Here is a 9,851-nt window from a genome sequence, read left to right on the forward strand (position 1 = left end):
ACCATAGCACCAACGCATTCGTTTTTTGCTTCAGACAAGTACTCGAGCATAAGTGTTATATGGTCCTTCATATTACGCAGATATTTTCTCGTTTATTCATTGAAAGGTTTGTACGTATATATGTGGATAATGAAATTCACGTTTTCTATTATTAAAAAAGAAGTTTTTCTTCGGTCTGATTATTTGTTCATTTAGGACTGCAGATAATGGTAGCTATTTCGGGTCTTTCCTATTATAGCCCCCATGAAGTTATAGCCACGCAATAGGGTATGTTTACCATGACGGGGGGGAGCTATAGGTTGTGTGACCACTAAGCTGGGGGTGGGGGCTATAATGGTCATCTGGAAATCTGCGAGCTATGTATTTGTTTTTTTTTTAGTTATCAAGTTTTATTTTCACAACCGATTACCCCTTTTAGATCGGTTTTCTTTCAATGGACCTTTTGGGCTCAAAATATTTAAGCTTTCTGTAGCTTGAGAACTGAGCTGAATATTCCAGTCTTGTGATATTTATTGTCTTTAGCACCCTGTAAGGGGGTTGCTGATCTCATAGTAAAAGTTAATCATTTCTGCTATATTGCCAGATTCAGCATATGGCCGAGGAAGATGCGTTCGTCGTCACCGAAAGTTGTGACCCCGAGCCAATAGTTTCCAATAATAGCAATGCACCAAGTCCTAATGGCGAGATAAATGCAAACGAGATTGAAGAAGTTGAAAATGAACGTAGGGCCAAGAAAAAGAAAAAGATGAAGAAAAAACAAAAACGAAAGAAAAAGGAGGAAATCGATAGCAGCGATTCTGAGAATGATGACCACGATGCAAAGAAAAAATGGGAAGAACTGTATTACGACTTCCAAAAAATGTATTATCAAAATAATGGGGAGTACTATACTGAAGGAAGTACAAAATTCATTAAAGCTTATTACAAGAAGTATTGCCTCAATGGCCTTGCTGAGCAGAATGATATCGAAGGCGATGAGGTTATTGATGCTTTGACTGGTACGAAACCGGAAAGTATCAAAATTAAGTCTCCGTCAAAATTGAAAGCAGAGGTTTTGCCAAAGCCGATTGAAGCTGTACGCAAAGAGCAACCGACTATTTCACCACATGATACTGACGATGGAGGATATAATTCTGATAATGATGGTATCCCTATTGTGTTTGACTCTGGTAAAACTAGTCCTCCAGCTGCTACTGAACCAACCAACAACAATTTTTTGACGGTATCACCAGTTGCCCCAAATTTTAATGGATTTCTGCCTCCACCACCTATTCAAGCACCCTTCAACAATGCTATCAGTCGTAAGTTATCTGAATGACTGCAAAGAATTTTTTTAATTTCAAAATTTTAATTTTTCTGAACCACTAGGGAGTTGTTGAACTCTTTCGAAGAGTTATTAAAAGTTTTTGCAGACATTAGATGTGACGTATTTTTTGGTCACATTTAGCGTCTTTTGTTTAATTTGAGATTATTTTTAATAGCCGCAGAGATTATTTTCAATAGCCGCAAAGCGATAGCAGGGGCTCTTATTGGCCTTCTCTTGGTTTTTCGTACAAATCAAGGAATTTGTGTTTTATTCGGGCGCTTTCATACGACTAGAGAACAGTATTGGAGAAGTGTTTTCATTCAATTTTATTGGAGTGAATTTTGAAGCAGGAAATGAAACGCGAGAAAAAATTTGGAGTGGTTGAGGTGTTGAGCAAAATTCGAGTGGAGCGAAAATATTTTTTGTTCATACTGCTGTTTTCGAGATAACGAGAAATTGAGGTATGCAAGAATTTTCTCTAAGCGAGCGAAATTTTTTGATCACTTGCGCATTTTCAAGTAGCGTGTTTTAGCTTTAACTATTTTTTTGGTTAATAGATTTGAATGGACTATAGTAATTGTTTTATGATCGTTTTGATAGTGTGCTGAAAGTTCTCGGTATTTAATACGAATTTTTAGCTAATTGAGCTTTTTCAGCTATTTTGCTGATTTTTAGGCAATGTTTGCGACTTTTTGGCCGTTCTTTTTTTATTGCATTCTTTGAGAATTGGGAAGGCGCCCATTGATCAATTTATCTGGCATAAAACAGTAGTTTTACTGAGAGCTTTGACAAAAAATAGGTCAACTTGAAACTGTTTTTTTTTGCATTTTTTCAATTTTGCTTCAGAATTAGACAGATTTTTGAGCATATAGTGGCTCTCTAATGTTACCTGAACACTCCAGTGGTCTCGAATATATAAGAAAGTTTTTCTTTTCTATATGCACATCTGTTATATAGGATATCATTGAATTCTTCTTTTTTTGCTGAAGATTTCAATAGATGACTTAAAATTTTGTTCACATTTTTCTTGAATAAAGTCAATAAGTAGTTTTTTTAATTTTTTTTTGACGGAGACTACTTTTTGAAACGTTTCCTCAACCTCAAACGTTTCCTTCCTCAATCTTCCTGCTAATTTTTGATAAGTGAGCGGGCGGAAAAACCCGGAAATTAAGTGAATTTAAGTTGGAAAAGGTTGTTTTGATGATAGAATTCGAAGAGTGGAGAATTCGATAGACGTAGGAGGTTGTTGTAGATTATAGTAGACTAATTATGATATTAAGTTTGTTTTGTCTGCGCTTTGAAGTTTTTTAGTTATTAAATAGTGCTGAGCGCTAATTTGAATGTTATGAACTATTTCTATGTCTGAGATTATTTCTGCATTTTTTGGCCCATTGTACTATTTTAGCGATTTTTCGGGAGTTCAATTGAAGCGAATGCTGTTAGACATTGACTACTAGAAATTAAATTATGTTTTTGGTTCAGAACCCCTTTTCTGTAAAATTTGACAAAAAATGGATTTTAAAACAATTTTGCCGTTTTGTAAGTATTTTTTTTTTCAAGAATAGAGATGTTTCTGAGCCTGTTGTCTTGCCACTTTTAGGCTTATTAGTTGCTTTGCTTGCATGAAACAGTATGTAAAAGTAGTTGAAGTTTCCTTTTAATTTAATTTTTCATTTATTCAAATTAAGATAATTATTTTCTGACCTCAGGCGTTCTGACAGCAAATACTAGCAATTTTAGAGGCTTGTTTTTTTTCGACGAAGACGACTTTGATTCGTTTACGGAATGTTTTTTACAATACGTTCATATTTTTTCATGATTTTTGAAGTGGTGATATGATTTTGGTCACGCTGAAACAGGAAGTGATGCGAAAAAGCAAGTGGTTTTGCGGAGTGACTTTTTTCGCTCTGATTTTAAAGTAAAGTGAGAAACGGTGTTTGAACAAAAATCTGCTTTCTCGCTAGTGATGTTCTGTTTACGCGGTATTATGACATTGATTTTGTTTTTTTTTAGTTTTTGGTTTCTAATATTATTCTAAATGGTTTTTTTCATAGACCATTCTAGTTCTTTTTTAAGTCATTAAAAATTGTGTGAATTATGCCAGGACTTGTCGTGCTATGTTTGTTTTTTCTAATCAAGTTTTTGGTAACGACCATATGACGTCCCAATAACTTCAAGTCTGATTTTTATTCATTCGTTCATGCAAATTCCTCTGAATTGCACGCGTGATGTCATTTTAAACTCGTACTGGATAGTTTTTTGTGCAGTCGCTTGATTAAGTTTTGGAACAATTGCGTATTTATAATAGAAGCGCAGCTATAGAAATGCTGGTTTTGGTATCATCGTGGATTACAATTGTCACGTTCAATCAAGAGGTGTTTCTCTCTTTATTTTAAAAATCTGTTCATACTTTTCGTAATTTTTCACGCTTAATAGTAAAGGTTCTATTTTTTGCTAAAGGTTCTAGCGATTCATTGTTACAGCTCAAAACTAACGCTTTCTATGACTTTGACTTTAAAGAAATGTTTTCGAATTTTGAGTTTGGAGCGTTTTCTTTGTTCTCTTTGTTCTGTTCTCTTAGTCTCCCTTTGACCGGTCTCAACTGTTGCTGTTTTAGTTTATAGCTATCGCTCTCTATGATGTATATGCTTTTCGTTTGCAAAAACGTTAATGATTTATTCATTTTCGGTTGTATTTGTTGTACTTATTGCTGTCTTATCACTCAATCTCTTTATTGGCAGGTTTCATCAGTGGCCAATGAGGATTTGTTTAACAGGCAAAATTGTTTCTCCTCAGCTTTTGCTTTCTGTAGCTTTGTGCTAATTGATCTCAAAGTGCTTCAGCGAGTTTTGATTGTGCAAATTGGTTGTTATTTTGTTTACTTATCATTCAGTCTCATTAATGACAAGTTTCATCGGTTGCTAATAAGAAGTAAGCAAATCTTTTTACTCATTTGATATCATAGTGTTCGTTTTTAATATTTCAGCGCTTTCTTTTAAGAACAATAGATTTTCAGTCTTGAATATTTGTTATTTTTCTTGTGGTCCTATTGCTTACTATTTAAAAAAGTTTTTATTGACCTTCTATTAAGGCTTCGCTTTGACCAATTTATTGGCTCCAACTTTTAGCTAACATTAAGGATTTTGGCATGTAGTAATCATGACACTGTTATCTTACTTTGACGATGCTGACTTAAAAAGGTTTTCTCATTTTTGCATCTTTTTTCTCTGTCAGTGATTTCTATAAGGTTGTTGTATTGTGTACTCATTCTAAGGTGTGTGGATGCAGTTATTTCATAAGTAAACTACTTGAACCACTGTCTTGAAACAAATCGATTTTAGATGTTTTTATTTATTCACGCGCATATAGGGTGAGATATGAGTTTGTTGACTGTCTTAGTTGGTGTTAGTGAGAAACTGTTTCTTTGAAATCTTTAGTTTATTCATTTACGTGGTTTGTGATTCAAGATTTGCCCTGCTATGATCTTCAAATTCTTCTCACAATTTTTTTGTTCCCTTTCCATGTTAATTAGACAAGTCAATGTTCGAATCAAGGTTCCATTGATCAGAATTTTCATTTACGTTCGAATGATTTCCAATGAATGTATTCGGTTTTCAGAGAGAAGCTCATTGTTTTATGGCTTCGTCACTTTTCGTAAATTTTTACTTTTAAGTTTTGTCTGCCTTTGCTGCTCTTTTTTGCAGTCTCCCGACTTAGTCTCAACAGTCAAAAATCAAATTGACTGCCTACTAAGGAAAAAGCTATCTTATGCTCTAATTAGATAACTAATGGCTGTAATGACTTTGTCAATACGTTTTTGACTATTTGTCAATACTATCTTTGCCTCCTTTTTATTATCCTTATTTGTTCCAGATTTCAGTTCAGTCTCACCAATGACAGGTACCACCATGTCAAATACAATTTAATCTGTTCAGTGGTTTTAAGTTTTGACGTATGTTTTCAATAAATAGTTTCAATTCATGGTTTTATGTTTTACCGAATGTTTTTTTTGTTTAGATAGAAATTGTGATTTTTAGATATTTCTATTTCTGGTTCGTTTTTTGAATTCTTGTCACATTGTCAAAGCAATGACAGGTCCAGTTGGCGTTCTAGAGAGTCAGTATTAAACATATATATTGTTTTCAAAGATAAGCTTATGGTTTTAATGGCTTCGACGATCTCAGCTTATTGAATTTTTGGTCTTGGACAGGATGGGTTGTTTTTTTGTAGGGGCTTCCTATTGAGTTATCACGAACAGTTGTTAGCTAATTGTTTTTATGGTTTCCCAGTGTGTTCTTGGACCTGACCGCGTTTACTTTCTTTTAATCCAAACATTAACATCTCTATCGGTTTTATGGTTTTAACTGATGTTTTTCTACTTGGACACTACATGCTTTCTTAAAGTTCTTATGATTTTTAGGTAAAAGTTATGTTTTGTGGCTCTTTTTTTCGAATATTAACAGGTAATTGATATTCAATTGAGACCCAAGTGCACATCTGTACTGTTCTCAGTTGATAGTTAATGATTTTAATGGCTTCAATACTTGTTTTGGTAAATGGTCTTTGTTTTCTTGATATATTATAGTGTTGGTTGTTATTTTATTGTCTTAGTACTTAATCTTATCACTTATAACAGGTACCTTTGGCTTCCTAAGGAGTTATGTTTGAACCTATCTATTATTCTTTAGTATAAATTAATGGCTATGATTCGCCCCCATTTTTCTCCTTTTTGTCTTTCTAGTCTCATTAAAGGCTCGTCTCATCGTCTTTCAAGAGAAGGACAGGTGAATTTGTATAGTCAGTTTTTATCTGATGGTTTTTCGATTTTGTTTTTTTTTAAAAAATCGATTTCGTTTTGGCCTTTATTTTTATTTGTATATTTTTTTTGTTTTGTGTTCTCTTGTAGTCTTGTTAATGGCAGGACTCATCGGTCTTCTAATGCGGCAGGGCTTATTTAAATTAATTTTGTAGTTGAGTTTTGTAGCGATCTCTTTTTACTTTTCAACTATCTCTTCATTTGGTAGACAATTTTGCTGAAGATGTAGATGAAGAACATTGTGCTAACGAACATTACCGAGACGCCTTTGAGTAGACTATTTCTGAAAGGTGTTGGCTGGACGGTTAAATTTATTCATTGTTCTATTTAGAGTATTTCAATAAAAAATAAATGCTTCCGTTAAAATAAAAATAAATGCTCCCGTTAAATAATCAACTTAAATATTGTAAACATTTCCTCTGCCATAGTATTGGTTCAATATTTATATTGCTCTGACTCGGAATACAGTTTCTTTTTAAATTCCTGTCGAAGGAAGTTTGAAGAGATTACTCGGTAGTGTCTTTTTATGCCCGACCAATTCTCTTGAGATTTTATCACGCTTTATTTCCTAATGTTTACGTGATATAAATTGGTCTCATTTATAACTGTGAGCAGCTAAACTCTTCGCGATAGTTCGCAACCGAAAATCGAATAAAAGACGCGCCAAAACTAGTTTTATTTTTCACATTGAATCTTACTGGTGGCCTATATAAGCTACAACAACATGATTTAAAGCCACTCCATCCTCGTTGTAAGCATGCAATAGAAACAAGTACCCCAGTCGTTCGAAAGCAAATGGTCCAACGGTTATTTTTGTTATAAAAATTGTTGCTATTTTGTAATAAATATTGATTTTATTTCAGCTTCTGTTCAGCCACCACTGCCCTTCCAGGTGCCACCTGAGAAATTACCCTTTCCTCCATTCCCAAACTTCCCGGGTCTGCCACCTATGCCAATTGTGAACAAACCACCACCAGTAGTTAATCCAATCCAATTCAGTCAGCCCACGGATCAAAATATTGTAGAAAAGCAGGTCAAGAGTAAAACATCTCGGCTGCTCTCCTACACAAATGAAGAATCTTGGTTAACGCCTGCCAACGAGAGAAATTTTTCATCTGCGTCGAACGTGCAATTAACGAATTCAATAACCTCAAAAATGTCACCAATGCAGGTTCATCCTTTCCGACCACCGCCAAACCCCGTTTTCAATATGATACCACCTCCGAGAACTATTATGCCCCTACCCAATGGGGGACAGATGGGACCTCCAGATCAATTTAGTGCTTCCTTTCCGCCGCACGTTTCTCAACAAGGTTTGCGTTTTTATGCTTATTTAACTTAAAGTACTATTCTGTAAGTATCCATTTGTTAGTATCCATTTGTTAGTATCCATTTGTTAGTATCCATTTGTTAATAGACACGAAGCGATAGCGGAGCTTTTTAATAGCCGCCCTCATCTTCTCAACCGGCTATTATAGCGCTCCTATTTTTTTTACAATTCAAAGAATTTGAATTGTATTGGGGCGCTGTCTTTTTTTTTTTTTTTAAGATCTGTTCACACATTTTCATAATTTTTGAAGTCAAATTGGAGTAGTGATTTTGGTCACGCCGAAACAGGAAGTGGAGCGAAAAAGCGAGTGGTTTTGTGGCGTGAATTTTTTTCGCTCTAATTTTAAAGTAGAGTGAGAAAACGGTGTTTGAACAAAAATTCGGTTTCTCGGTAGTGGTTTTTTGTTCACATGCGGCAATTTCACTCTAATTTTTACTGTTTTTTCAATTTTTTGGATCGGATTTTTTTCTAAATGGTTTTCCCAATCCATTCGCAGCTCATTCTAGGCCTAGTATTTTGTTTGAATTTTAATTTTCATTTCTCGCTAGTGGTTTTTTTGTTCACATGCGGCATTTTGATATTGATTTTCTGTTTTTCTTATTTTTTTGTTCTGATTTTTTTTAAAATGATTTTCTCAATTCACTGATAGTCCTTTCTAGGTCTAGTTTTTCTGTGTAGTCAATGAAAATTCTTTGAATTGTACGTCAGGACTTGTCCTGCTATGTTTTTTTTACTTCGTCGAATAAAAAAATGTTTCGCTTTACCTCATTTTGCCGCCTTTTCAACATTTTGCGTGAAATCTTTTTGACTTCTCTAGGCTAGTTTCTCTCTTCTCTCATTCTGCTAAAAGTGAATTTGAACATCAGTTGCTCAGCAAAGCAATTCAAAATGAACAGAGTTAGTACAAAAATGGATGTCAGAAATAGAAACGGGATAAACCCATAAAGCCCAATTTTAGATGCCCGCTATTTGAACGTCGTTCCTATAAGTCTTATTTACCATCTCTAATGCTTATTGTTATTGATGGTAGCCCCTGTAGCCTCTCTCTAAGAAACATAAGTATGTTCAACCACGAAATGCCATCAAAATAAATCGGACTTAAAAAAATGTTTTTGTACAAAAATCTTTTTTTTTCAATATCTTCTGTTATTTCAATCCCAATCATGCTTATTGGAATCAACGGCGGCTATTTTCCGGCAATCTGCTGGGTATGTTCTTTAAATTTTACTAATTATTTGCTGTTTTGGTTTTTACTTGACTAAAGTAATAATATCAAGGTTGTCTTGAAAGTGCTCTGATGTTTTACAGCAATAAAAGGCGTATTGCGCTTGCTTGATGGCTTTTCAACTATTTTTTGGATTTTCAGGCCATTTTCGCAACTTTTAGCTCAATTTTTTTTTATATTATTGGGAATTGAAGAAAAATGTATTGTATGCATTTTCTTTTTTTTTTTCAAAATTGGAGATGATTGTAAACCTATTTTGTTGTGTCAACCCTTCTGAGTACTGAAATAGTCTTAAATTGTAGGAAACAAAACTTTTAGTTTAAAGTGCAATAAATTTTTGAATTTTTCATAATTTTGTTGAATAATTTGATTTTTGACTAATTTTTCAATTGTTTTCAATAGCTGCAAAGCAGTAGCTTAGGCTGTTATTGGCCTTCTCTTGGTTTTTTCCTTTCGCCTTCAAGAGTTTTGTTACGACCATATGACGTCACAATCACTTTAAATCTGCTTCTTCATTCGTTCATGCAATTTCAACTGAATAGCTTGTGTGACTTCATTTTTCACTCTAAGTGGAAAGTTTTTTGTACATTTGCGTGATTAAATTTTTGGTCACACGCGACTTAACGTACTCTCAAAAAATGAGTTCCTCTCTCTCTGAAAGTGACTTCTTTCTTCAATTCAAAGACACAAGGTCAAGTGAGCGCGCGCCACTCTAATTGAAGGGTATTTGAGGGCTGATAATAGAAGCAGCAGTAAGTTAAACAGATTCTTATTGAAAATATAACATCTTTGCATCTTCTGAAACTGCATATCTACGAAGCTATCTCCATTCAATCTGCCAGCCATGTTGGGATTTTATAAACTAAGGGTATATATCGTGGCTTTTGGTTGGCAAGGTTGTTGGCTGTTTATTAATAGCTGATTGCGATAATCATTGCTGAGAGGAACTATTACTGTTCTTCTCTTGGGTTTTTACAATCCAAAGAACTTGAATTGTATTGGTGCTCTGTCGTTCGGGGTCTTTTCTTTCAAAACAGGACCAACAGGAAAAGCACGTGCAATAGGTTCCATTAGAGTCGCCATTAGGGCCTAAGTTAATTTTAGTTGTGTTTCGAGTGCTTATTGTACTCAAAGTGAAAAAAGTCACTTTTGAAAGTCCTCAGCCTCAATATGT

The 9,851-nt window shown here is 34.3% G+C and overlaps 1 protein-coding gene across 1 annotated transcript in view; it reads left to right on the forward strand.

Moving 5' to 3' along the window:
- The first annotated feature begins 560 nt into the window (after positions 1–560).
- The window catches only part of LOC142339195 (uncharacterized), a 45,843-nt gene continuing 36,552 nt past the window's right edge, over positions 561–9,851 (forward strand). The window contains exons 1-2 of the mRNA XM_075389007.1: positions 561–1,301; positions 6,986–7,435. Coding sequence (XP_075245122.1) covers positions 593–1,301; positions 6,986–7,435 — 1,159 coding nt within the window. The 5' untranslated portion in view covers positions 561–592. The remainder of the gene's footprint in view (positions 1,302–6,985; positions 7,436–9,851) is intronic.

The sequence above is a fragment of the Convolutriloba macropyga genome, chromosome 5 (genome assembly GCF_964194025.1).
Source record: "Convolutriloba macropyga chromosome 5, txConMacr16.3, whole genome shotgun sequence".
Taxonomy (NCBI): Eukaryota; Metazoa; Xenacoelomorpha; order Acoela; family Convolutidae; genus Convolutriloba; species Convolutriloba macropyga.